Source organism: Tinamus guttatus, unplaced genomic scaffold (genome assembly GCF_059628265.1).
Source record: "Tinamus guttatus ecotype Peru unplaced genomic scaffold, ASM5962826v1 Tinamus_guttatus_pri_ptg000472l, whole genome shotgun sequence".
In the NCBI taxonomy this organism is placed as follows: domain Eukaryota; kingdom Metazoa; phylum Chordata; class Aves; order Tinamiformes; family Tinamidae; genus Tinamus; species Tinamus guttatus.
The window spans coordinates 2650873-2678847 of NW_028289006.1; the positions used below are offsets into that span (position 1 = coordinate 2650873).

Below are 27975 nucleotides of genomic sequence, written 5' to 3' on the forward strand. Positions count from 1 at the left end.
GAAATCACATTTTGCAAAAAAAGTCAGGGTATTCACTTTATACTTTATTTAGTAAAATAAATGGAAAAGTTCACATGACATCAGGCAATTAATCTGTTCCTAGTGTCAGGACAGACTGAAAGGTGATGCCAACAGGAAAAGAAAAGGAAAGAGCCAGTATTAGGGAAACAGACCTGTCAGCTTCTCTTGGCACCACAGGCTGTATCGCTGATACTTCCCTTTTGCTGTATCACCTTTTGCTCTGATAGAGAAAGGATGCAGTATAGGGAAAAATGGTGCTCTTGGAATAAAGAGAAAAAAGAGTTAGAGCCAGCAAATAAGAAGGGAGGAAAATTCTTAGAGAGGATATATGTATATGGTAAGGAGGCAGGAAGCCATGATTGACTTGGCCCCTTATTCCTACTGTCCCAGAAATTCCTGAGCAGAATGGCTTAGTGAAGTCTTCATACATCAAGAACAAAATATTCTGGGCAGAGTCATCCTATAGGCTGAGAAGGGAATCAGAGTTCCTCATTGACGGCCTTCTCCTCTGGTTCATCTGGTTCATCTTTTTTCTAAAATATATTAGAGCAAACATGGTTCAGTTTTCAACTTGTTGACAACAGGAAACTTAAAAGCCTTCTGCACCGTGCTATGGTTTCTCTACCACTGCCCTGCTTATCCCATTTCAATTGCACAACACAGGCCCCTGACATATGAGGTCTCTGATACAAAGCTTTGTAAAAAAGAGGACTCTAACACAGAGCGAACATGGAGATTAAATTGTCCTTTCCACACTAAAGAGCTCGGGTAGAGTCCTGAGTCCTTGTCTGTGCACTGTATTCTATGGCCTTCTTGACAGATTTACTTTCTATCTGCTCTGTCTCGCTGATCCCCTCCTATATGCTGCTTACCACTGTCCCCATTCTCAGTGTCCAAAAGCACTCTCAGTCCGGTGTCCCTAACTGCTACTCTCAGAAGCAGGTGCTTTCACTGAGACCTTTTCATAGTTGCAGAGGTCAGTGAAGTCTACTTGCTGCAGACTAGAAGGCAGAGGCCAGTGAAGAAAGAGGCTCTTCAAACACATCCATCTCTGTTGTGCTTTAGACCTAATGCTTTTCTAATATCCAGGTATAATTGAAAATGAAAGAGGAGGTGGAAGAAGTGGGGAAGAGATCAAGCAACGGAAGGTATTTTCCTCAATAACTTTTTAATCAACAGCATTTTCCCATACAGGTCTGCTTCCTATAGACTGAGCAGGAGTTCCCTTTACCTTCTGCTTTCTTTGTAAGAAAACATTACAGAAGCCCTGAATACGATCAACAGAGACTTCATCCAGAAGCAACACGTCTTGCTCCTCATCTTCTGAACGGTATATAGCCAGAGCTGGCAGCTGGGACTTCTTCAGTTTGAAGAATGATATCACTTTTTCATTGCCTTTCACATTGCTGTCTAGCAGGATAAAGAGAATCTGTGATGGAAGGAAAAGAAAAAAGATGAGAAAAACAGAGATTAGAGAGAAAACAGATCCCTCAACTGTCATCATATAAAGATGAATAGTGATATTATTGCAATGAGTGAAGCTAGATCTGAGGACATATACCAGACTCCATTAGGACAACACTGCCAATGTCTAACTGTTGCCTGCAGTGCCTTTTTCCCTATTTTATCAAGTCCAGATTCACAGTAGCAAACAAAGTGTCTTATTCTTTATTTCTTTAAAATGTGTACATTATATACATTCTTTAAAATGTATACTAAGACAGGGAGGCGGTCTCCATTTCTATTCTCTTTAATAGATGTGGAAACAAGATGTCTTCTGTCTTGACTCCTCTCCTTGAACGTCACTAGGATAAGGTGATTGCATCCTTGAAAGATTTTATGTTTCATAATATAAGTGCATAAGCTGAGAAATATGATCAATGATCTTAGTTAAATATTATCCATTGGCAGGTGACATCCAAGCCAAAGAAGCAAACATCCATTTAATATATGTCATTTTATCTCTGCTGTATCTTGTATGATCTACTTAGCCTACCATGTTAAAGGTACCTATGTACATGGACATGCCTTAACTTATAGAAAAAAAAAAAGAAATAAAAGAAAATAAAATTTTACAAAAAGGAAATGAATGCACTGTGAAAATAATGAGCCTGGTTCCTAGTCTGTGACTCATGATTTTCCTTTCAATCAAGAACATTCAAGTTGGTTTAAAACTTTTTTTAATTTCTAAAAATAAACCTGGTATGTCTCAAATTCTTCTAAATTGGCATTTACAATACATAAATAAATACAGTTTCTGCAGAAAACTTTTGTAGGCAAAAGCTTGTGGGAAGAGGAATAGTTAGACTGGTGGAAGAGCTAACTGCACCTAATCACTATGATAAAGAAACAGGAACAGTAATTTCACTGACTGTGACTGATATTTACTACATGTGATTTCTCTTTCAAAATTCAACTGTGCCCCAAAGGCAATACACTAATAAGCAGAGTTGTTGTGGGGACCTTCTCCCAGAGTGCTAAATTCATCGTTTGGAAGAGTAAACCCTCATGCCAATTTGACCCAACCTGAGAACCTATAAGGATGGGATAGCAAAGGGATGTGATTTCACCTCCCCTAGGTTAATACGGACTTCAAATACCTCCCCATGTCATTTCACCCAAACAGTACACAGACATGTTGTTCTGTGTGATGTGTCCGTGGACAAATATGAGATTATATCCAGAGTACAGCCAGCATATGAGATTACCGCATTTGGACATGGATTACTAGGCAATCTTATTAAAGTGGCAAACGGGAGAAAATGGATCTGGTCTAAGAGGATAACATCAGGTTTTTGGACAGAGCAGAAGTAATTTAAACAATGGGTGTATTTCAGTATACCCTTCAGTATACTCAGGGGTATATTGATGGGTATATAATACCTGTATAATACCCAATAATGGATATACTGAGTATATGTATGGATATATCCTTCCAGCTAGTGATCCGGAAGCAAAGGCTGGTGTTGGAGGGAAGCACACTCAGAGGAACGGTAGGGGAGATGGTACCACATTTTGACCAACTATGTCATTTACCAACTTTTGATTTTTCTCTTTGAAAGATCCAACAAACAACAACAAAAATTTGCTAAACAAATACCAATCGAGAAGTTAATAAAAACAGAATTCCTAAACTGTTAAATGTTAACACATTCTATGCTAAAAGTCTTCAGCTTTAATACAGATTAATAATATTTTAATATAGCAATATGAACTTTAGTTGACATTCTTCACTTCATCAAACCTCCATCCTTTGTTACAAATCCCCAAACTAAAAAGTTGTAAATATTTTATCCATGAATATAAGAATAGAGTAAGAATAATAATTTTTAAAAAGTTAATGTTTAGACCTCAAAACACTTTTGCTTGCTTCCATTATAGAAGAAAAGAACTAAAACACAAACATCTGGCCCAGCAGCTAGAAGGGCTAAGTCAGCATTCACAGTTCTTGACTTGGATGTGACTACTGACTCACATTTGCCTCAAAGAATTTCAGGGTGCAGAAATAAAGAAGTTCCTTCCCCTCTCGAGAGTGATATTCCAGAAATATGCGACAGACTGCAATTGTTTATGTCCATTGTGACTTGAAAGGACTCCTTAATGCCTTCACTTGGCTATTGAAATTATTAATTCCCGATAAGAGCTGTGATATGGCACAATTTCTTTTTGATTCAAATATATACATATATATGTGTGTGTGCATGTATATACATACATATATATGCATGCTATGCTAGATATGCTTCAGTGTTCCTGCTAAAGACTGTGTAGTCATGCAGTTTAACTTTGAGGCAGCCAGTATGGTGGATTTGTACTGAGGCCACAAACACAGGAAGCCTGATCTCTCTCAACAGCTGGAAACCAAACACATTTCTGAATGTGGACATTTCCGTGACTGATTTCTCCTGGTGGAATTGGCATTTCCTCATAATTAATTTTGTTGAGAGATTCCCAACCAGCTGTAATGATAAAGAATTAATGCAGCAGCTAGGGAAAATTATACTGACTTCCCTGCAAGGAAAGAAGGGGTTTACTCATTTACTATTTTGCTTTAGTTGTTACTCACATTCTTCACATGAGACATTTTGTCAGACTTCTGCCATTTAAAAAATCATCTGGTCTCTGCCAGTCATCTAGGTCCTCTCTACCATAAGAGGTGAGAGGAATTTTATTCCACCTATTCTAGAAGAGAAGGAAGTATATGTCTGTCCTTATGGCCTCAGTTAGGACCACTTACCAAAGTCATAGTTCATCAAAAAAAGAAAAAAAAATCCTACTTCTGATGCCAATCTCATATCATTGCTAGAAAGCAGTAGTTTCACCCAAAAGAGAAAGTTTGTTTCCTGTCTTGAACTATCCTGTAGAAACTGTTTTCTTCATTTTTGCACAAAATTGTTTTATCTTGTAACAGTCTTCATTTTTGGTGGCCTGCTACTAGAGGCAGTGAAGAATATTCTGCATGTCTTGGGCATTCCAGCACCAGTTCCTCCCTCCACACCACGTGACAGTCCATGAACACAGAACACTGAAAAATTATCTGTGTGCTCTCCCTCAAAATATGTTCTCCTTAAGAGAATTTTGCAGCCTAGTGCTGTCTTGGCATCTTGACAATTTGATTTCTAGCCCAGGGCTTTTAGAACATGAAGTTCCAGGTAAATACTAGGATGCTATTGATGCTATTGCAAATGATGCTATTGCTCAAATAGTTCAATTTAACTGAACATAGTATTCCAATGGTAGAAGACAATTTCATGTTTGCTATTTTGTTCTCTAAGGCAGGTAAACAGGAAGGATGATCAAACCCAATGTTTGACCTTGGGCTTTACAGAGCTACAACCTTCATTCTTTGAGAAGACTGCATAAGCAAAGAGATTGAATTCTTAAGCCTGAGTAACCTCTCACATAGCTACAGCAGTTACTGCTGTAGCAGCAGTTTCTCTGAAATAAATTCTAAATGGGTTCCATATATAAGTAAAAAGTGACCCACATCATTTTGACATTGCATACAAAATATATATCAGTTGCAGCAAAAGCTGCTTTGGTTAATTCTCAAATAATGTTATTGAAATTTCTGCAAACACGCATGAAGTTCAACAGCTGTAATTGTCATGTTATACTCTGATAATGTGGGGAAAAAAAAAATGAAGACACTTATGCTAGTTTGGCTCCGTGATGCAAATCCTGATATTTCCTTTCCATCAGAAAACCTGGCTTTTTGGCAGTACTTTTCCAAATAAGCACATATTTGATTGCTGTGGGATTTTTCCAAGAAGACTGGGGATTCTCTCCTGCAGCTGCAGTGCTCTGTTTTCTCTGTTTGCTGTTATCCATCCACATTTTTTTTCTCAAGGTCTGCTAGAAGAGTACCATCTTTCTTCTTATTCTTGTCACTCTTAGTGAATTATTATCTAACATTGGCACTTTCATCTCCAGCTTTTTATAGCTTTCAGGTTCCACTATAATGTCCACTATAATGTTCCACTATAAAGAAATCTAGAGTGTCTTCAGATACTCACTACTTACAGTTCAAATAACAGCCATTACCTGACCTCCACACTGATCCTCCTGATTTGAAAGCTTGAATTTCCTCTCAGCCAAAGGTGAAAAGACCATAAACCAGAGATGAAGGGACCATCATCTAGGAGTTGGATCCAGTAGATCACCTCCCTCTTCATCCATTCTTTTCTCTCAGACCACAGCAGAGCAGTGTGAAATTAGGATTACTACCTCCTCCCCGGCTTGGGAACCCTCTCCAGTCCATGTATGTGCTCTGTGCTGTCATTGTGGAAAAGGTACAACATGCACCGGGTCTCCCCTCTCTTTTCTGGCACTCTGCAGCCAGTGTGAAACATTGCAGGCTCTGGTGGTACATGCTTACAGGGAACCTGAACACCTCTCCACTCGACAGCAAGGATCCCTACTTGAATTTTTGACAACACTAACACACAGCCAGCCTATAGGCTTAGGATTATTCATCAGTCATTCTGAAGAAAGTAAAATTTAACTCAATGCTTTAACTTGCATTTATGTACAGAGAATTTATGAGCTATGAAAAGGCAAAATCTACTCAATATTTTGCTTGTTTGAAATAAATTTGAGTTAACTTGGTAGCCCTGATAACTAATAACTCCACCTAGAAAAAACAGCCAACAGAGATTTCCATGCTACTGTGCAGTGGCTGCTTCTGGTACTCAAACTAATTCACATATTTCTACCTGACAAAGCAATGGAGAGAACTCTGAATGGACATATTACTCTGCTTAGTCCTTTGAATCTAGATCTAAAACCTAGATATAGACAAACAGATGGGTCCTACCTGTCTCATACTGCTTTGTTAGAAGGACACTTCACATCACAATTTAGTTCTCAGAGTGCAACTCCTCTGGGGGAAAGAACTTGTTACACTCTCACTTTTATCTATGTGCCTTGCAGTATCACTGCAGTGAAATGTAACAGTCAAATCCTCACATCTTTATTCTCACTATTTCCCTCTAGCAACTCCCACTGTACTAATTTGATGGGAAAGTTGCCTGCATAAATAAAAAAAAATAGACATTGGCTTGCTGTCTAATTCATAAATTATCTGGCCTTCAGTACAATGTTTTCCCTTTTTTTTTTGAAAGTATTTCTAGGAAAATTAACTCACATTCACGCCGATTTGGGCTTGTCACATGAAGTGAAAACCAGGCACAGACACATCAGCGAAGGACAGTGATGCTGAACAGAGATGCACTGCATTAGAAGAGTTAGCTAGCTGATGGGAGCATATTGCATCAGAATCTGCAGCTCATGGAGAACAGGAATAATGGTGTCACTTTTTCAGAGAAAGGAGTTTTCTTTCATCAGTGTGGATTGATCAAAGCAAAACACTTTTCAATAGAGCTTTTGGCTTTGTCTCTTGGTGACAGGTGGGAGATTGCAAGGTCCAGTGTAGTCTGGCCACAAATAAATCTCAAGACATTTGAGGATGCGTGGTTCTGCTAAGGATATGCTTGTTTCTAATCTGGCCCTTCAATCATGCAAGCAGACGCCTGTAGGTGTTCCTGTTCCCAAGCCTCAACCTTTTCCAGCCCAATGCTCCTCCACTGCTATGAGCTTCTGCCTGCACACCCACCTGCCATTCTCCTCTGCCCTAAATGCCTTCCCGTTGTTCCAACCAATTGAAATTGCCAGTTCCTTCCCCTGATTCCTAGACACAAATCCCTCTCTAATCCAGCTGCTGGTGGAGAATCAGCCATGGGAAGATTTACTACTTGGGGAGTCAGTAAAAGGATGGGAATTGGGGGAAATTTCTCTAAAAATCATAATCTGTCCTACCACCTTAGTGTGGGAAATCTGACAAACCCATCTGCTGTTCGTTTAAAACAGTCCATTCCCAAGGACCCAACCAAACAGTTAAGGGTTCAGAAGTACCATGACATTAATTACTATCTGGTCACTTATATAATGCTCTTTGGCATCTCACAAGCTGTATGTACAAAATCACCTCTCACACCAATGGAATGCAGCTATCCTGAGACTGAACTGTAGCAGCTGTTTGTCATCTCCCAGTTGCAAAGGAACAAAACTGGACCAGAAGCAAGAAAAAACAAAATGTCCTGCTAAGAGAGTGGGATAGCAGAATACAAAAGAAATTTTCCCCATAAGGAGGTAAACTGGCGAAAGAAGAACAAATCCAATCCTCTTGATTATCCAATTAATCCTCTTTTCCTACCATTTGGCTTTTGCTCTCCTAACATGCTGGAGATTATGTCCCCCTGCATCTGCAAAATAAATTACTGTTCTCCCTTGTCTCCCTGTGGATCCTGTTCAGCTCTGTTTGGACTCACCTTCCCTTGGAAGAGCTCTGCTGCCTCACGAAATCTGTGCATGCGTTCAGGATGTTCTGAGGATCTCTTGTCTGTGATCAGGAGGAGGTGCAACTGGACCGAACTGTGCATCAGACCAACTGCTGTCTGCCAAAAACACAGCCATCATGAGCATAGAAAGAGAAGCATAGGTAAGAGAAGAAGAATACTCAACCTACACTGGATGCATTGGCAGACGGACATCAATTCTCATATTTTAGCTGATCAGCTCCTTGGCAAATAACCCCTACAAGCAGAACAGCTTTCTCTGAAGTAGGAGGGATCCAAGCTCTTAAACTGCTGGTTTCACTTATTCTTGAGCCAAGAGTCTTAAGACCCCAAGGCCAAAGTATCAGAATGGCCAGTAACTAGGGAAGGGGACTGTCTAGATACAGCAACATGAAGTCTAGAGGGGCAAGGAAATGGAGATGAAAGGCCAGTGAACACTAAACTATGGTGCACTGAAATGCTCATGTTTGGAACCTGGTTGAAATGGGAGCAAGAAAGCAGGAAGGATTTGTGGTGTTAGGGCTGGTGTGTCCCCTCGTTTCCTTTCTTTAGCATTAAGTTGTATATAGTGAGGAGGCATTCCCAGTAGACACCATTTCAGCAACCTCAAGAGCTGGGCAGCCCAGAGCCCCGAGGGCTAAGACTTGTCTCTGCAGGTCTCAACTGGGAAAAGGACCCCGAGGAAGGGCCAAGCAGGCAGCATACACTGGCCCTCTGTGAGGAGACAGGGGGTGGCACTGACCAAGAAGTCATTGCTCTCTCTCCAGGCACTGGGCAATTTGTCATCTTACTTCTTCTCCTGCCCTCTTCCTGCAATGTAGCCTCTCCCTCAAACTAAACAGAAACCTGGCCAGGCTACAGCTGACCTGCTGCCTTCCCCGTGCCACTGAAACCACGGAGATGCAGACATCCAGCTCCCGCCAGTTCTTCCCTAAAGGAGCAGAAAGTTTCAACACATTCCAAGAGTAACAGTGAAGGGGTCAGGGAGTGCACTTCTGCAAGGGCTGAGCTCCACAAGGCATTTAGTTTTTTGGCGGCCGGGACTTCCCCCTTAGCTTAATGTTTATGGGGCATTTCGTATCCTTAACTTCTGTGTAATGTGCAGATGGGGTGCAGGAGAGTATAGAGAGGAGGCAGACCAGGCTGAAGAGTGTTGGAAAAACTCATGGAAGGGGACAGGACTGGAAAAACAGAGAATGAAACCTACACTACAGGGCAGGGCTGAGAGGGTCCGGGATGAGTACAGCAATTGCTCTGGCAACTCCACACAAAGGTGCGTTTGTTCTCACAGCCTTTTGCAAGAGGAATCAGCATGGCTTATTAGCGTAGGCTCACCAGCATGGCCAGATCACATCCGACTCTCTGGAAAGTATTCAGGGTGATCATTGCCTAAAAACTGCCTAAAGTGTGTGGGCGAAACAGCCAGGGCCCCAGGATAGGGATAGAAATTATCGGCAGGGCTTAGTTTGATGCAAGCCTTTGCTGACCTGTAACATTTTAAAATATAAACAGCATATGCACTGGGAATAAATATTTATGAAAGTCCAAGCTACGTTAGCAGAGCTGGGAGGGCTTTGGGCCTTGGGGTGCAGGAGGCGCTGTTAAGTGTAGCAGATTGGTAGGACTCCAGGGCGTCAGCAGAAAACTGGAATATGTGTACGGCAAGTCAGTCTGGAGGGGACTGGCTGAACAGCTCAGGCACTTCTAGATAAAGAAGACAGCCTGAGTGCAAAACAGGACAAAACAACATAAGAGCCCAAAGTGTCATGAGAAATGCGTGAAAATAAGCAATATTCTAATCAATTGCCAAAAGATACAATGGAGGAGAAAACAATACTAGGATTCATCAGGACTGGACATTTATAAAGATAACAATAACATCCTTGCTGTCATCATTTGGGTGTTTTCAAAGGGCTGTAAGGACAACTGGGCAGGAAATAACTTTTCTCTCCCAGGAAATATTCTGCGATTTTGAAATATTTTTAACATCCCTTATCAAGGTGAAAATCAAATCCACTTTTTTTTTTTTTTTTTTTTTAAACAGAATTTCTACAATATTACACTTGGAAACAAAATGGAGTATTTCCAAAACAAAATGCCCTCTCCCCTCACAGGCTGCACCTGAAATGGGGAATGACCAGCTCTCTTAGTGATCCTTGGCACCGGTTTCAAAGGTACAGCTTTGAAACAGGTTGTACCATTCTCCTTAGATTACACTAAGCCTGATCAGCACTAGCTATTCAGAAGTCCACAAAAAGGAAAAAAAAAAAGAAAGTAAAAAAGAAATGGCAGAAGTCTCAGCCTTGCAGCCAACACAGCTTCCGGGATATACTGGCTTCACAGTAATCAGCCCAGCCAACTGATGGGTCTCAGGAGAGCTTAAAAACTCTAACCTTTGGTACCCCATTGAATGGAGGGAGAGACATGGGGACACTGCAATCACCAGGTGGAGAGACAGTGATGATGGCAGCACGGAAACATTGTATGAAATAGCTTTCTTTGGCTGAACTGACAAATTTGGGGAGTTGCACCAACAATTTCTGGGAGCTGCACACATCTGCATGGGCAAGAGGGGGCCCGAGGAGAAGGCCGAGCACCAAGGCAGGGACTGTGGGGAGCTGATGGGTTACCATAGGGTTGTACTCAGTCACCGGCCGGAGCTCGTTTATCCGAACGAAACGAATCATCGTCTCAGCCTTGATTTCTTCTCCGTCTACGTTATGCAGATACCTCCGGTCACCATCTGCCTGGAGATGTACAGAGATGTACAGTCACAGCTGTCCTCTCCCTCCGTATTGCCTCTAGAGGGACAGATGGGCACGTGCTCACCTGTGCACACAGACACCCCTCAGGATACCACCCTTTTCTCCTGCCCACAGCGTAATCCCCATCTCACAAGGCCCAGACTCCTTATAGATTTGTCTGGGCATGCAGAAATCTTTCTTCCACTCTCCTTCTGTCTCCCAAGGACAAGGAAAACTCATGGCATAATAGGAATTACTGAGGATGCCAGACATCTCCACAGTATCAGCTCCTACTGTACTGGAGACAGGGAGGATTAGCCGATAAACATTTATAGGGGCCATGGGGAGAGATTATTAAGGCAGCCTAACTCCTTACATCGATCTTGGCTTTACACTCGTTTTTAAAATCTTCATATGCTTATTCTGTTTCTTCTAAAAGTAATAAACATTGGCATGGGCCTGTATGAGTTTCCTGGAAACATTGTGCAAGCAGGAAATCTCTCCAATAAAAAGAGACTTTTTTTTTTCTTCCAGTACAGCAGAAAAAAATCAAGCCCAGCAGATTTTAGCTTTAGAGGAAAATCCATCTTGCCACATTGTGGTTTAATTTGTTGCGGTTCGCTTGACCTAGTAAATAGAGAAAGAGAAGGCAAACATTAAATAATAACTAAATCACCCCAAAGGGGCACAGTTGCTGTGTAGCGAAGAACTGGGACCATGGGAGGTGACTGAGTTGAGCCATAGGGATGCTGATCTGTGATACGCAATAGGATCAAAGTTTGGGATTTAAAGACGTGTCTTATATACATGTTATATGAAGTTCTTTGGGCTGAGGAAATGTCCATATATCCACCCCAAGTTTATTCTCTGCATCTATACATCCTCTGAAAGCGTGTGTTATTTTTTCCAAAGGTGTGCAGACATCTAAAGCCCCTTTTGCTGTTCTGTGGTCATTAGCAAGGACTTTGATCCGGCTAGGGACCACTGTACTCTGCGTGGCCACCCAAAGTGGTGCTTTGCAGACTCTGCAGCCTGGTTCCTCTCGCAGATTTGCTCCAGCACAAAATAAAGGGCATCTCCACTATAGTGATGAGATCAGGCCAAGGCACCACCTGTGCGGGTGAGACCAGAGAGGCCTTAGGAACCAAACTAAAGCACTCCGTAACGCACAAAAAACCTACTCTTGACTTTCATGGGCTCTTTTCAAACACCTGCTTTCTATTCTGGGACAATAATATCCTAATTGTGCTCTCAGTGGAGATGGTTCCAAGAAAAATATCTGAAAAAAGGGTGAAAGATATCCTGCATCCAATAGTTAAAGCTCTGGTCAAATGTCTTTATCACTCCGTGTAATTAGCTAATTGGCATCTGTTAATTATGTTCTTTTTAGGTCTATCAGGCCAGATTCTTCATTAGAATAAATCGTCCTAACTCCCCTATCAGAAGTCTCACTAGTTGTCAGCAGCCTGTTATGCTGCTATCATTATGGTTTAAACTTCTGAGCATTATATATGTTTCATGCCATGCAAATGGATGTGGTTTATGCTTCTGATTCCCTGCTACCCTGCTCATGGATCTTTTTATTCTTCAAATAAGTATTTGATTGCAAGAACCTATGCCAGTTCTTTTTTTCTTAGCTCTGACATCTTAGTCCTGCATAGTATTCAGCAACGAATAAAAGAAAAAAAGTAATGTGACCAACTAATTTAAATTTAGGAAAAAATCAAAATTATGCAAGTGAATTGTCAGTTGTTTTGAAAGCAAATCATCATGAACAAGAACCACAAATGAGATGGGCGTTGCTTCAAATTGCAACATCTGCATGTAGCAAATAAAAGGTGAAATCAAAGGCCCTTGTCTACTACTCATCATTAGTTCATTCTCCTTGCATTATTTGGACTAGGCTAGTGGTAAATACAGGGCAGGAAATGATGAGAGAAGGGCGGAAGAAGGTGGCTTTATATAATCTCTGCACGATCTGGATCTAGATATGGGCCAAGATACCATACTTACTTTCTCAAACACACAGAGCTTCCTAGCGTGCTTAGAGTTCCTCTGGCAAAGCATTTTACAGGCTTTTATAACATCTTGTACTACCTAGGGCCCTCTCATGCTCAATACACTTCTCTTGCCGAGTTTCCAAGTGCTGCACTTATGTGAGAAAAGACAACACAATGTAATTCATATAAACACCTGAATACTTGCTCTCAGCTTTCATTAATATTCTTGGAGCACATAAAAGGTTTTTCCCAATACCATCCCTTAAAACTGGAGCAAACATAGCTTCAGCTTCAGAGTGAAACACCCAAAATTACAGCTGGAATCAACATGAGTCTGAAATTGTGCAGCATTCTTCTCTAAGAAACTGCAAATGGGTTTTTAATGGGTGCATCCCCAAAGCATAAGAGCCAAGACAGGACTGAGCGTGAATCTGGTTTCAGTCACAATGGAAAATTTGTGCATCCAGAGAGACAGCTTTCCCTGCCTGAAGTGACACTTGGCAAGATTTGATTTCAAGCCTGCTGTGTTGATCCATTGTAACATGGTCTCTAGATTCTTTTCATGTATCTCAGGAGTCTTTCCAAAACCACAGGAACAGCATCCAAGTAACACTGAGCTTGATGCTGGTCGCTCAGAAACACAGACATCATTCTTTGCAAAGCACTGGATGCTGGACCAGATCCACAGGGTGCACGTTTAAAATGGAGAATCTCATCACGTGTAATAAGTGCTGCATGTCTTAGGGATGCATGCCCTATAAGTGAAAAGCAGAAGGCCACTTTGGAGCAGGCTTTTTGATGCGCAGGTAGACTGCCTGTTCATGATAAGCATTTTTCTGGCTTGCTAGCACTAAGCAGAGATGAAAAGCCCTTAGTCCTCTTCTTTATCACTGCTACCCAGAGATTTAATTTCTTCTGTAATGTGATTATGGATCACTTCTAAGCTCTTGTTCTAAAGCCTCTCTCACTAAAAATAGTAGGCAGTGTCACCTCTATTGAATTTTAATGTATGGCATAATGTTTCCCTGGAACGGAGCATTATCTGGAAATAGCCTTGGGATCCGCCTGGCTCAGCTCTTTTACAAGGCACAGAGGTAACACGTGGACTCTGTAAGGGCCCTTCTGCATCCCCAGTGCACATTAGGCTTGGAGCAGCCTGCGGAAGCACTGTCCATTTAATGCTCATGCAACACCTAGCTCTGGCACGTTTGCCTTCTCCTCTGCAAATATCCTCTGCCTACCAAGAAAGGTATTGTCCCACCATGACCAGATCACCACATCCCGTTCGTCAAGAGGGATATTTGCGCAGCAAGGACCCTCCACACTACCAGCAAGGCCGCCAGGCTTTCAGCCATTGTAACAGCTGTGGGATGTAGGTCCAAGTGCACCCGACCCTGCTCGGGGCGCTTGGATTTGAAGAGCAGGGAGCAGGGGGTAGCCCACACACCCTGCGGAAGAGCACAAGGGTGCCTGCCGTGGTGTTGTAGTGGGACCACGACGATGGGCTGGTGCTGAGGCCGAAGGGCACTTCGGGGATCATGTCAGCCGCCTGCCGAAACTCAGACACTTCGGCGCTCTCCAGGTCCTGCACGAAAGGGAGGGAGAGAAAGGAAAGGGGGACAGAAATGGAGAGGGAGAAAGAGGGGAGGGAGATGGAGAGAGAGGAGGGACGAGGATGAGGAGGCGCCCATCGTGGCGTGAGGGCGACACCTGGTGCCCGCCGCGGTCACGCTGCCCCACAGCCTGCCCCTTGTCCCACAGTCTGTCCCCTCACTCTACGTCCTGTTCCTCTGTCCCACAGCCTGTCCTCTCGCCCCACAGATTGTTCCCTTGCCCCACCGGCTGCCACCATCGCCCCACAACTTGTCACCTCATCCCATGTCATCCTTCCTCACTGTTCACCACCTGTCCCCTCTCCCCATAGCCTGTCCCTTCACCCCACATTGTCCCCTCTCACTTCGCTGCCTGTCCCTTTGCCCCACAGCCTAATCGAGGCTCCACTCTGCAGTCTGATCGCTCTCTGCCCCACCTGTCTGATCACACCACAACTTGCCCCCTTCACCCATCCACCTGCCTCCTTGCCCCACAGACTGTCCCCCCTCACCCCACAGACTGCCATCTCGCCCTCTCCTCCCCCACACCATCCCCCCCTCACCCCACTACCTTTCCCTTCACTGCATCAGCCCCCTTCCTCACCCCACACAATGCCCTCTGACCCTACTGCCTGCGCTGTTGTCCCATGTTGGCATGGGGAGCCCAAGGACTGCAGCCCCAGCGCTGGTGGGGCTGGGGTGAGCAAAGGGGGCAAGCTGGGCTCTGCAGCTCCTTGGGACACCTCAGGCAAAGAGGAGCCATGCCAGAGCCCCAACCACACAGGGCCCGTGGGCGCTCACCCTGGAGCCTTGCCTGCCCTCACACATGTTTTCTTGGGCTTCTCCGTTTGCCCCACAAGATCCAGTGTGGGGCAGGATCTCTGAGTGTCACTAGGCCCGATCAGGGCTCTGCATGACATGGGGAGTGTGTGTGTGCACGTGTGTGTGTGCCTGCACGTGCCTGTGTATCCATCCCTTCACCAAAATGTAGCTCCCTGGGTTGGGAGGAGGATTAAAAACAGGCCCTGCAACAGGGGTGGGGAGCTCCTTCCTCCCCATCCTCCCCTGCTGTTGTCTCTTTTCCCCCTACTGCTGGGATCCCATGCAGAGATCCCTCCCCTGACGCCCACCTCATCTCGGAAGAACAGGCAAAGAAAGGCACGGGGGCGGTGAAGCCAATTACCCACTGTGTCATGTGCTGGGAAACGTGCTGTTCAAACTGTGTTCAAAACCACAGCCACAGGCAGCTACAGTGGTGCGGAAATCTCAGTTTTCATTTCTTTTAAACCTCGTTTATTATTCTCATGCTAACAAATAAAATTGTGATGATGTAAGGCCCTAGAGCTCTCAAAACACAGGGGAAAAGTCCAGACTCCAGATATATTTATATACGTATATGTGTATATAGTGATTTTAAGATAACTTCTTGGTTCTGGAGTCAATGTTTACAATACTTAATGGTTTGTGTTAGCAGCAAAATATCCTGGTTCCTTCTTTAAAAAAAGTGTCTAAACATATCCTCTAAACAGTAGCTAATGCTGATATACTAAGTGGTGGGAATGTACAATTTGTCAGCAATTTGGGATTCATTTTCTTTTGTGTACTAAGAGCATTAATTACAGCTTTAGCCCATATTAAGGCCTCTGTTGCCATTTCTATTCTGAACTTTTCCTCTGAGTGATGCATCTTCTGATGCTTCTACTTGTTGGATTCACATTCTCAAGACACAGTGTCTGCTTGGAAATTGTTTTGTTTTTCTTTTTGGTTTCAACAGTCAGCTCAGCTGTTTGTGAGTCCAAGGAGAATGGAAAACAAAATTCTTTCCTCATTGAAAGAAAAACAACTCTCGTGACCTGTTTTGGAAATGCTAGTGCATCACAGCGTCTTTGGTGAGAGAGCTAAAGTATGGCGTGGAAATAAGCTCCCTGAGCATTACTGTGAAAGATGGGGTCTAATCAGGCCAAATCTGAGCCTTCCGAGGGCGTACACTGGGTTTCTGCAGCAGTATGCTGTTTTTCCATCAGGGTATGCTGTGCCCAGTAAGGCAGACTGTGCTCACTACACACGGCGCATGCTGCATACTGCAGTGAACTGAAAGGCTGCGGCAGAGAAATGATTTATGGTGAACGAAGACCATGGACATCGTTTGGATGAATTTAGTCTTGGGCAGAGGCCAAGACAAGCCCTCATGACACACATACCTCCTTATCTACTGATTAAATACAGCCCCACTGTGTTTTGCACATTGAGCATGAGACCTTGCCAGCTTCTGTCTCATGCTCGCTGCCACTGAGGCTGACCCTGTAGCGCAGGACCATGCAGCAGTCTCTCCCTGTGTCAGGATATGACATGCCATCAGTGTCTTGTTAACTCTGATAGAGGAAATCACAGAGCGAGAGGGGAGGACATGGTGGTGCAAGACACCAGTGCCCATGCCCCAACATCACTTGACATAGAGAGCAAGCACTATCCCTGACACAGCTTAGTGCAGGGCCTCTGCCGAAAGCAGGCCGCAACACCCTGGGTGCAGCCCAGCCACCGTGTCACTTACCATCCATGAAGGAGACACCTGAGCACTTCACTCTGCATACACAGCATCTCTTACTGGTTTGCCAAAGCACAGCAAGAGCAGCCTCCAAGGCAGCTCTGCGTGCCCGCAGGTGCACAGCATGCAGCAGCTGATGCTCTGTGATCAGTGCGTAGAACCGCCCCTGGGCACCTGCCTCTGCACCGACAAACTTGTTGCTGCCCCTGCTGCACAGCAGGGACATTGCTCCTTGCTCTGTGATGTGCTGTAAGGTGCCTTTGCTCTGCACTGAGGCCATGGCTCCCTCCCTAGGCTGCCCTGCAGCCTCAGGCACAGGGCAGGCAGAGGAAAGGAGCTATTTTTGTATGTGTGAAGTCTGAGACCATGCTAATGTCCACCCGGAGGCTGCAGCTGGAGCCCAAATCCTCTTAGACTTCAGAAAAACTGCACCAGCGCTTCTCTCTGAAATACGGCTTCCTCAGCTCTGTCACACAAGGAATGCCTTGTCTTCAGTGATTAAAGCAAACAACTGGTGTCCCTTCTCACCTCTTGCCAATTCACTGTATTTCTCATCTACCCACATTCCTATTTTGTTTCCCCTGCAGCATTTCCATTCCTCCTCCTCCAGGTCTCCTACAGACTCCTACACATTCCTCCCTTGCTTCTTCACCCTTCCTAAACATAGACCAAATTCCTGACATTCTCATTGTGGCCTGTCGCCTAATCCCTCCACGTGTCTGTTACAGGCTTGGCACCTTCCTGGGGAGGGAGCTGCCTTTATAAGGTGTTTATAGCCTATCCAGCCCCACGCTCCCACCAGGCCAGACTACATCTAACACCAAAAAAATGGGGAGATGGTTTGAACACACCTGGAAGAATCCAACGACTGCCACCTCCACAGCACTGGTGAAGGCTTTGATGTCCGCTGTATTGTTCAACAGCACAGGGTTTTTTGTGCTTCCAGCCATGTCTGGACAGGAAAGGTCAGGATTGCACAAAGGGTACATAAAGAACAGCTCAAAGAAGTTCCCCCATGCGCACACACGCATCCCACCGTTCGCATGTTTGCCTGCACTCTCACATATCCCAGTACAACATTTGTGCAGCACACCCTGAGGAAGCAGGCTCAGCATGAAGACTCACTCAGTGCCTTCCCCACTCCCTTACAGGCCCTCACAGACCACTTCCCACCAGAACCCTTTATGGCATCGCCTCCCCTCCCACTGCAACCTACCCAGCCTTCTCCCTGAGCCAGGAGGAAAACTTACCAGGAGATGAGGAGACTCTGTCATCAGCACATCCTGCTGGGGAGACCCCAGTCAGGAGAATAATGAGGAGACTTGTGAAAATGGAGGTGCCCATGATCCCAGCTTTTCCTCTCTTCACTACACCATCCTTTTCTAGTCCTCTTCTAGGCAAGTGACACGTCAGGCGTTTCTTGGTGGGAAAGGAGCAGCTGGCCTGGAGCAAACCTTCAGCTCCTGAGATAATTGCCTGGCAGGGGGAGAACACCAGTGCCTCCCTGCTGTGGAGACGTCAGCTTTAGAGAGCACCCCACCACCAACTAGGTTCTCACAGGCAGTGCCTATCACCATGTCTGCCTCACCCACAGTGTTGTACATCTGAGGGACTCAGCAGGGACTCCCCACACAACTAGGCACCATGAATTGCTAACAACAGCCCTGCTTGCAGAGGGAGGCCACTGCACTTTCCCGAGTGCTCTCCCACAAAGGGTCTTTCTCCCTTGCATTCAGGCAGGGGGACAGGCAGCTCCTGCATTTACTCTGGCCAAGCGGGGAGCAGTTGCCCTGGTAAAAGTTAAACATGAGATGGTATAGCAGGTCATGGTATAGCTACCAGGGGTCATTTGTTTGCCACTCTGCATGAGAGAGAAGTGAGGCCTGTTCAGTCCAGAAGTCTGCCCAGTCATGGCCAAGACTTTGGGCTTCAAAGGAGGGTTCATGAAACCTGCAAAAAAAGCAGCTCTGAAATAATTACCTTTTGGTAACAAAATGTTTCCAGGTTCCATAGGCATTAGAGTTTGCCTGATGTTTTGAAGAAGTCTATGCCTACCTATAACACATTCTTCACATAAACCTCTGCAAAACTTGTAAGGTCAACACCAGGAGATCTACTGCAGGAAAGACGACACTCATGCAGGAAAGAAGAAAGAAACTGGTTTTATTCTTGGGACTCTGAAGTCTTGTTACAGCATCTAGCTGCATCCCCCTGACTGTTTTTGCCTGCACAATCATGGATTTCAACAGGGTAGGGCACCACATACAGACCAGGAGACCATCACAGGAGTTAAGTAGCGATTTACGATGAGCCAGAGCACATGGCAAGTGAAACTCAGATAGGGATTTTCCAGGAACCAGTCCGCCATGCCAGGAGAATCAAGGAGCTGGCGAGGTGACCTTGTGTCCTAGAAAAGGCACTTCTGGGACCGGAGTTGGTGTAGAAGAGGACACGGAGGCAGCAAGAGAAAATTTTGGAAGCAGGAAAGAGAGATGCTTCCCAATGTAACCCATTATGTGTCATGATGGAGCAGTGGTGAGACTGGGTGAGGAGTTATTTTCAGTGTACCAAAAGATGCAGCCAAGGCTGTCCGCAGGCCTGTGCACAAACCGAGGCTGGCACAGAGCCCCCTGCACCCGCAGGAGGGCCCACGAGGGCTGCGCCAGCCGCGGTGGCAGGAGTGGGAGCAGCACAACAGGCATGGCCCGCCTGGAGACTGGTGCAGGAGGCAGGGGGGCGGGAAGGGGGAAGGCAAACGGGGTGAACTCATTCGGTCCATTCCTTCTTGATGGACAGGTTCCACTCCCAGGTGAGATGATCGTGTTTGTCGTCATCCGTGAAAAAGGACTTGTTGTGGTAGGTGCCTTGGGCCAGCATACCCTTCGGGGCCTCCTCAATCGGCGTCAGGAACTCGTACTCCTCTGGCCGTGGCCCATAGCTGCCAACCATGAATGTGGCTTTGTCCACTAGGGGAAAACAATCCACAAGGGATGAGCCCCTCAGGTGGGGAATAAACATGGGAAGGAGAGGCCAAGAGCATGAGATCACAAAGAGAAAGGATGCAGTGCGGACAGAAGGGGACAGAGGTCAGTAAAGGGAACAGAACTAGAATGGGAAATGAGAACTTGGATGAAGTGAAGCACAGGAACAGCTGAATAGACAGAAGGATGGACAGGCAGATGGACAGATGGGCTGGCAATTCAGCCTGTACCCTCTCTCATGTACATGATACTGGAAGAGCGTGGGTATACAGTGGGTATACATAAAGCATCACTAGAGAGCTCTCTTGATCTCTTGCTACTTCTTTTTTGGTGAGAAGACACAGCTGTGCCAAATGGGATGCCAGAGCCTTAAAGGTGGCTGTATGCAGAGATGTGAATTCAGGATACGTGTGTGAAATGGGGGATTTCTCTGCCCACTCTAGGCAGGGAAGCACTGTACAAACAACAGAAGCAATGGGCAAAAACAGTCCCGTGAACAACGCAACGCTCCATAAAGCAGCTCCGCATTTTACCACGTGCATCTGAAAGACTCTTAGGGGCGATAAGCTCTGCAAGGGCTATGCACTCCATAAGGGACAAGACAATCTTGAGGGTGAGGGTTGGGGCAGCTCTGTATGGAGAGGAAATCTCTGCGGCAAGCAGTGTCTAAACAGTGTCTCTGGGGTCATCTCTGCTGGAGACTGCGGCGCAGCACACAGAGAGCAGAGCTGGCTCGCAGGGAGTTCACACAGGAAGCAGTTGGCCTGGGTGACGCAGAGGTCAGGCAAATAACACTCTGCTGGGAAGTCTCCAATGTGGCTGCCGAGAGGCCAGCTGGGCCAAGGAGGGGCTCCAGCCCAAAACAACCGAGATCACTTCTGTGAGCAGAGGGGGCTCACGGGGCTATTGGTGTGCAGAACAGAAAGGGGTCTTACTCACCCTTCACCCCTGTCCGGTAGGTGTGCTGCACGTATTTCAGTCCTGACACAATGTCCTTGTTTACCTGCAAGAAGTGACCAGAATAAGTTACAGTTTTGTTGTAGTTAGCACAAAGGGGTGATCAAGATTAGCTGAGGTCTCCTTGTTGCCCTCTAAGATAATAGAGAGCTGGAAAAATTCTTTTCAAGATGTGGAGGGATATAGTTTTTGTCCATAATCTTTCCTCAAGTCTCCCATGGGTACATTGGACATTTTCCTTGCTTTCCCCAGTCTGCACACACTGCCTGACTGCAGCATGATTCAGTCTGGAAACAAGACAGGCAGATCCTTTTACATCCCGGGGGACAATCCACGTGGTGCCAGCCTTTTCCAGCTTTGGGACTGAAAGAGAGATTTAGAGTAACTTGCCTGGCTCCACGCATCTTCTGTCAACAAGGCTGAGATAGGTATGGAAACGTTTCATCACTCAAAAGAGGGCTGGAGGTGCCCCTGGGGTCAAAGTTATCTCCAAGACAGTGAACAAGCCTCAGAGAAGGAGGGAAATCCTTCCCACAGAACCCATATATTAACAGTTTCTCTTCTCTCTCTTTTTCAGCAAATCTATCTGCCTTTCCAGTTCACTTTTTTTGGCAAATCCAATACTGTTTACGACAAACATTTGTGAACATAATCACTTCAGTGCTCAATGCCATACTGCACTGTGGTCCTATTTCCAATTGGAAACAGGCAAAATGCTGATTAGGAGAGAGGAAAACAAGACTGTTTGGCTTTATCAGACACATAAATTGTCAGATATCTTCAGTCAAATGCTACAATATTTCGTCATTTTTATGCATTCGTCAAGCCCAACAATGCAGTTATAAAAGTACTTCATGGAAAGGAATATTCTCCTTCCCTTACATTGCCAGTAAGTGTGGACTAAAGATTTTCTGACGGCTAAAAATTCAAATGCAACCAAAACTATTTACCTAGATCTAAAACAACCTACTGTTCACCATCACAGATGGATAGGATGCAATGTTTTCTAAAAGATGAGGAAATGACAGCAGTCTCCTGGAAAGGCTAGTTCCTTATTGAGTATAATGACACCTAAAGCTCAGGTGCTTTCCTTGGGCTTGGCTTTCTGGAAGGCATGCTGCCAACTCTAACTATCTGACAGACTACTGGTGACAGGCTTTAGCAATCGGAAGGAAAGCAACTCACTTTGAAGTGGATCTTAACTCTGTATTCAACTCCCTCCTTTAATACAAAGGTCTCTTTCTTGAGTGCTTCAACGTCACCTGTAAGGAGAAGTTCAGGTCATTAGTTAGGAGGTGAGAAGAGACCACAAGCAGGGGACCAGGATGGGGCTGGGAGTGGCGTGGGAGGTGAGCATCCCTTTGGAAGACTGTGCCAGAAGAATGTGCAAAGGTCTGTACAAGGTTTGCACTGCGAGCAGACACGCACAGAAATGCATGGGCCTGCGTAGAATCATAGAATCATAGAATGCTTAGGGTTGGAAGGGACCTCTAGAGATCATCTAGTCCAACCCCCTGCACACGCAGGGTCACCTAGAGCACGTGGCACAGGACTGCGTCCAAGCGGGTTTTGAAGATCTCCAGAGAAGGAGACTCCACAACCTCTCTGGGCAGCCTGTTCCAGTGCTCTGTCACCCTCACTGTTAAGAAATTTTTCCTTAAGTTCCTGTGGAACTTTTGATGCTTCAGTTTCCGGCCATTTCCTCTAGTCCTATCTGTGGCCACCACTGAAAAGAGACCAGCACCATCCTCTGCACTCCCTCCCTTGAGGTACTTATAGACACTGATCGGATCCCCTCTCAGCCTTCTCTTCTCCAGGCTGAACAGGCCCAGTATGTGCATCTGCATGTAACTGTGTCCACATCCGTGTAGACAATGCACGAATAAATACAGGTCTGGGCACAGATGCATGACAATATTTATGTAGAGACTCACAGTTAGGTATTATAGGCTCACAGGGGTGCATAACGTGTTTGCTCTGTGCACAGCACCAGGCTCGGGGGAGCGGGTGATCCCATTTCACGGCTCCTGCCCGGCGAGCGGGCCTGCCTGGGTTCAGCAGGGCTCTGCGTGGTTTCACTTGAACAGGAAATCTCTCTGCTGCTCCGGGCCCCGCTTCCTCTCGCTGCTGAAAAGCCCATATAAGGTGAAGCCTGAATCTCTCCCCATGTACCCAGGAGCCGGAACTACAGTATTGCTTGATTCTGAAGTTTCAAAACAATCTGTTACCCTAATGAATGCACATGCCTTGTGCTCGTGAGGCCTAATTGAAGGGAAATGAGAGCAAAAGGCAATAGAAACCCAGGAGCCCCTAGCACATGTTAAATTAAGAAAAAGACCATTGACGCTTTCCTCTGCTACAGCTCCTCATCTTTTTCATAAATGTGTGCCTTAAATAAGCAACAAGACTAAGATATCCTGAAGGTTCCTATGCTGTAGCATCCCCAAACTTCTTTTCAATTTGAGGCATGCCAAGGCCCTTGCTTATTCCCCTGTGTGCTCAAGAGGAGTCTGTACCTACCCGTAAGGTCCATAGTGATGGGTCCTGGAGCACAGTCACATACGAGGGTGAGTCGGGTGACCACAACGTTGGGAGCTGTTGGATCTGCAGGGTAGGAAAGTTAGGGGGAAGCTGTCAGCTTGCAAAACCAAATGTAGGAGGAGGGAAGGGAAACTAAAGAAACAGGGTTGCCTTCCCACGTAGATAATGCACAACGAGACCCACGCATCTCTGCCATTTTCTCAGCAGGGATCCCTCTAGTCACCATCCCAATGCCTAAACACCTTTCCTCTAGAGGAGATTCCTTTCTTAAGATCCTTCTGAGCAGCAATGTCCCCCTTAAACATATACTGGTCCCCTCATATTTCTCACCCCTCAGGAGCCCCCCCAAGCCAATACACCTCCCACCAAAAGTCCCTACCCTGTGCTAACATTCCCTACTCCCTACACCTAATGTCAGGACATCTTTCATGTCTCCTTTCTCTGCATCACCAATCTATCCAAACCCAGTCCATCACGATTCCATTCCAGCCAAAGCAGTGTGCATGTCTGGCCAAACAAGCTCCCTTTTTTCTGAACTATCTCACCCCCTGCCCACAATACACTGTTATTATCCATAACCCCAATCCTTTCACATCAGGCCATTCCTGCTTACCTGCCACTACAGGCCCATCTCCCAGCAGGGACTTCTTGTACTTAGCGAGGCTTTCATCGTCCTTGTCCAACTCCTGCAGCTCCTGCAGTGTTTTCTGGGGAGGAGGTTTGTAGTTGAGTTTCCCATCCAGTTCATCATCATCATCCTCCACGTGAGGCTCCTGGGTCTTCTCTGTCATGGTCACTTGCTCTGGGTAACAGAGGAGGGGTCAGTCAATGGGATCACTCCGCAGGGAGGTAGCATCCCCGGGGGCACTGGTTCTAGGCACGGACAGTTCAGTCCCCCACCCGCCCCACTGCCAGACTCAGTGGTACCGTCACAGGTAAATGGAGCCGCGGTGCTGACGCTGCCGTGCCGATACTCCGGCTCCAGCGCAACCCCCCTGCTGCCGCCGCTCGGCTCCCTGCAGGCACGATGCGCACACGCAGCCCTACACCATTCCTCCCTCCTGGGGAGGAGGCTGTGGGAGCTGAGCCTGAAACCCGAGTGATTTACGGCCACTCTGTGCAGCGTGATTGCTGGCCAGCAACCCTGCAATTACGAGCCACCGTAAAAGGCTTTAGCATTCGCCAGCTATTCACCAGCACAAAGAGACACAGCCACACACCATGGCATGGAGAGACAAGAATACATGCAAGGCTGGAGGCTTCATTCGCCCTCTCATAATGGCGTTATAGCCCCACTCAGACAAAGAAATCAAATACCCGATAGCAATCCCCTTACATGAGCAAGTTAATGAAAGCCCTCAAGAAAACATCCCCATTCGGGCTGTCTGCTGGCATTCCTGATGTTCGCTCCTAGGAACAGCTCACACCACCACTGGCCAGGCCTCCTTCCTGCTAAGGAGGAAGCGTGAGGCGGGTGCCTGCGACAGCATCTAGCCCTGCCGCAGAACAGCTCTGGGTACCTGCTTTATCAGCGAGGCTGCTCGGAAAGGAAAGAAGCCAGGCTGGAGCCGCAGCTGCACCGTCAGCATCGCTGGGACAAGGGCCGCTATGGGCAGGAGGACAGCAGAGCTGCTTGGGTGGCTTCCAAACGGGAGCCAGAGCAGGGAGAGATCAACCGCTGGGCAGTCAGGTAGAGCACGTGAGAGAGGAAAGCAGGGGACAAAGAGCAGCGCAAAGGAACGGGAGGTGAAGCAGGACTATGTCAGGTCCCCCTCGCTCAGCTGCTGGCCCACCACATGCATCTGGCCGCTTTCTGATTCTTCAGAGAAAGGTTTAACAAATGAGCAGTGCTCTGGTGCGGTGGTGGATGCTGCAGTTGGCCAAGGCATTCCTTTGGGTATGGCAGCAAGGTCATCTGGTCGAGCTACGGAGATCTCATTTCATGTCACTTTATCCTTATGTTAAGCCCTTTTCCCAGTCCCCAGTTTTCTGCAGTTCCTTCATAAAGCCCTTTATCCCTCTCTGCAGCAATCCTTTACCCCTCTCCACAGCTACAGCCTTAACATTTGCCCCTGCTCCCAAAAATTATGTGGAGAGCTACTGGGATAGCTTTCTTGTTCTTTAACACAGAAAGGAAATAGAAAATAAAAAACCACCATGCTACACCTCAGGATGAATCAGCAAGTGGAATCAGGCAGCAATGAGTAATGCGCAGACCTCCAATGGCAATCCCAGTGCAGTGAGACCAGTGGAGAAAACTCAAGGAGTGGTATGTTGGCAAGGCAGCTTAGCAAGTCACAGAGACACAGAGAAGGAGCAAACAGCACAAGCACAAGCAGCCTCAGCCGGGCACGCTGATGGACAAGGCAGGGACATTGCACGGCTCCATTGCAATGCCATTTTGCAGTGAGTCAGGAACCCGTGCAGGGAGGGCAGCTGAGGAGGATTCCCCATGCCAAGGGACAGGAAGGAAGGTAAATCCCAGCAGGCAATTGTCCTGGGCTGGGTAATACCAGGGTAATAAACCCAGCCCTGGCTCCAGGAGTGCAAAGTACAGCTATGTACCACACAAAAGGCATCTGAACTCACTCTCGTGAGGAAGGAAGCCAGAAGCTTCCTCATGAAAGTAACAACTGCTGGTGCCCCATGCCCCACTGCTCTGCAGCCTCAGCACAGCCACCTCGCAAAGCCCCCGATATCTCAGAGTTGTCCCACACTAAGCACGAGGTGCAATGAGCTGCAGCAGCCTCCATCAGCTCTTGCCTTCCACTTTGGCTCCAGCTGCAGATCTGAGTCATCTCCACTCTTCCAAACTTCCTCGCGCTACCAGGCTGTATCTGCTACCATTGGAAGGACAGAGCAGAGCTGCCCCTCTGCTCTCCATCCTCCATTGGGGTTTGACAGTTTATCACAGCCAAGGGACAGACGCAGGAGGAGGAGCCTGATCTCTGCAACCCGGTGCTGACAAAAGGCAAAGAGTAAAGGGCTGACTGGTTGGTTGTTCCCCAGGGCTCAGACCATCCCCTATCCTCCACCATGCTGCAGAGACTCTCCCCGGCAGCCTGCATGGGCTGCTCTTGAGGAGGGGATGCTTCTAGGGCTCTGAGAACCTGGACGTGCAGCCTGCCACACCAGCAGCTCCTGCAGGGTGGCACCAACAGCCTCCGCTCCCGCACGTGCCTGCAGGACAGCCTCCCTCAGACCCCATCCAGGGCTTCTCCCCAGCCCGTAGCCTCGTCCCTGCCAAATTCCTGTGCGAGGAGGTGGCCAGCAGGAAGCTCACAGCTCGGCCACCTCTGCCCGTCTAGTGCACAGCAGCATCCTAACGCCGGGGGGAAGCACCAGGAGTGGAGGAGGAAGAGCAGGAAAAGCCAGGGAGAGGGAGCATGTTGCCCAAGGAGAGAGCTAAGGATGAGCACGAGCCCTGGGCACCAAATCTGCTTGCTCCAGCCCTGGGACTGGTCCCCCCTTCAAAGACAAGCACAGTACGGGGCTCAGGCACCCGAGCCTCTCCAGGATGAGGGTCTGTCAGGGTCCCCACACTCCTGTGTCAGGGCTCAGGCTGGCAAGAGGAGCCCCCAGGTCTCAGATCAAGAGCCTGAGTAAAAAATGGGAAAATTAGCTCCATAAATGCTTTATGCAGAGAGAAACGGGGCTGATTTGCGCCATGTCCAGTAGCAATTCCTTGCTCTCCTGCAACCCCTACCCACACTCATGCGTCCTGGCACCTCAGGTCTGGGGGGGCTTTCCCAGAGCCGCAAGGAGCAGGACAAAGGCAGAGTTGGGGGACCCTCTGCCAGGGAGAGGCGGCTTCACGAGGCCAAGAGGACATTAGCGGTGCAGGGGGGCCGGTGACTGCCCCACGCTGCAGGTGGGAGGGCAGGGGAGGCCAGGGAGGGGGAGATACCACTCGAACCCCCGGGATAACGACGGGCGCGGGGGCATCGCCGCGTTCACGCCGTCTCCGCGCATCACCTTCGCTCCCCCCAAACCTCCCCCAAATCTGGGGCTTGTCCGCGGTCCCCGGCCGGCCGAGGCGGGGGGGGACACGAAGGCGCCAAGTTTCGCCGCGCCGGGGGCGACTCTTCCCCTCTCGCCCCCGCGTGTCGCGTGTGCCCCCTCCGCGCCTCCCTGTCCCTCCTACCCGGCTCCAGCCGCCTCCGGGGTCCCGCTCCGCGCGCCGCTCTCCGCCTCGAGCTTTGGCAGTTGCAGGAGGAAGGAAGTTGGTGGAAAAAAAAAATACACGCGAAAAAAAAAAAAAAAAAAGAGAGAAGAACCCAGCAGCGGCAGCAGCGGCAGCGCCCGCAGAGGAAGCGCCGAGCGGCGGCGCAGCCCGGGGGGGCGCGCGGGGCGCGGGGCTCTGCGCGGGAGCGGGGGCTGCTCCGCCGCGGGCGGGGCGCGGGGGCCTTTGTTTCTCAGCCCCGTGACATTTTAAATTATTATTATTATTATTTTCTTTATTTTCCCCCTCGCGCTGTAACGAAGGCAGCGTTCGGAAGCTCGCCCTCACTTACAGCTATTAAAGAGGAGCATCGGGCTGAGCGTGTTTGTGCAGACCTCTTTGTTGGGGAGGATGCAAACGGGCTTCCTTACAAATGTGTCTCGTTTTTGCTGGTTAATTGCTATTAAGATAATTGTTTCAAGCGCCAGCTGCCTCAGGAAGAAGCCACTCTGGTTTTGCAGAGAGGGTGAAGCGAGCTGAAAGATTTTACACCATTTCCTCTCTGAAATACCAGAA

At 47.3% G+C, this 27975-nt stretch overlaps 2 protein-coding genes across 2 annotated transcripts; both read right to left on the reverse strand.

The window, feature by feature from the left end:
* Positions 1–346: 346 nt before the first annotated feature.
* On the reverse strand, positions 347–18170 carry ERP27 (endoplasmic reticulum protein 27). Its single transcript, XM_010212886.2, has 7 exons — positions 18009–18170; positions 17610–17710; positions 14069–14206; positions 10508–10624; positions 7851–7976; positions 1253–1450; positions 347–554 (listed from the first exon to the last, which is right to left on the reverse strand). Exons 1-7 carry the CDS (start codon positions 18100–18102, stop codon positions 501–503), a joined length of 828 nt encoding a protein of 275 aa, XP_010211188.2. The 5' UTR covers positions 18103–18170; the 3' UTR covers positions 347–500.
* A 734-nt stretch (positions 18171–18904) lies between these two features.
* Positions 18905–27568, reverse strand: ARHGDIB (Rho GDP dissociation inhibitor beta). The gene is made up of 6 exons (XM_088532841.1): positions 27382–27568; positions 23851–24039; positions 23217–23300; positions 21882–21958; positions 20679–20742; positions 18905–19724 (listed from the first exon to the last, which is right to left on the reverse strand). Exons 2-6 carry the CDS (start codon positions 24026–24028, stop codon positions 19525–19527), a joined length of 603 nt encoding a protein of 200 aa, XP_088388967.1. The 5' UTR covers positions 24029–24039; positions 27382–27568; the 3' UTR covers positions 18905–19524.
* Positions 27569–27975: the final 407 nt, after the last annotated feature.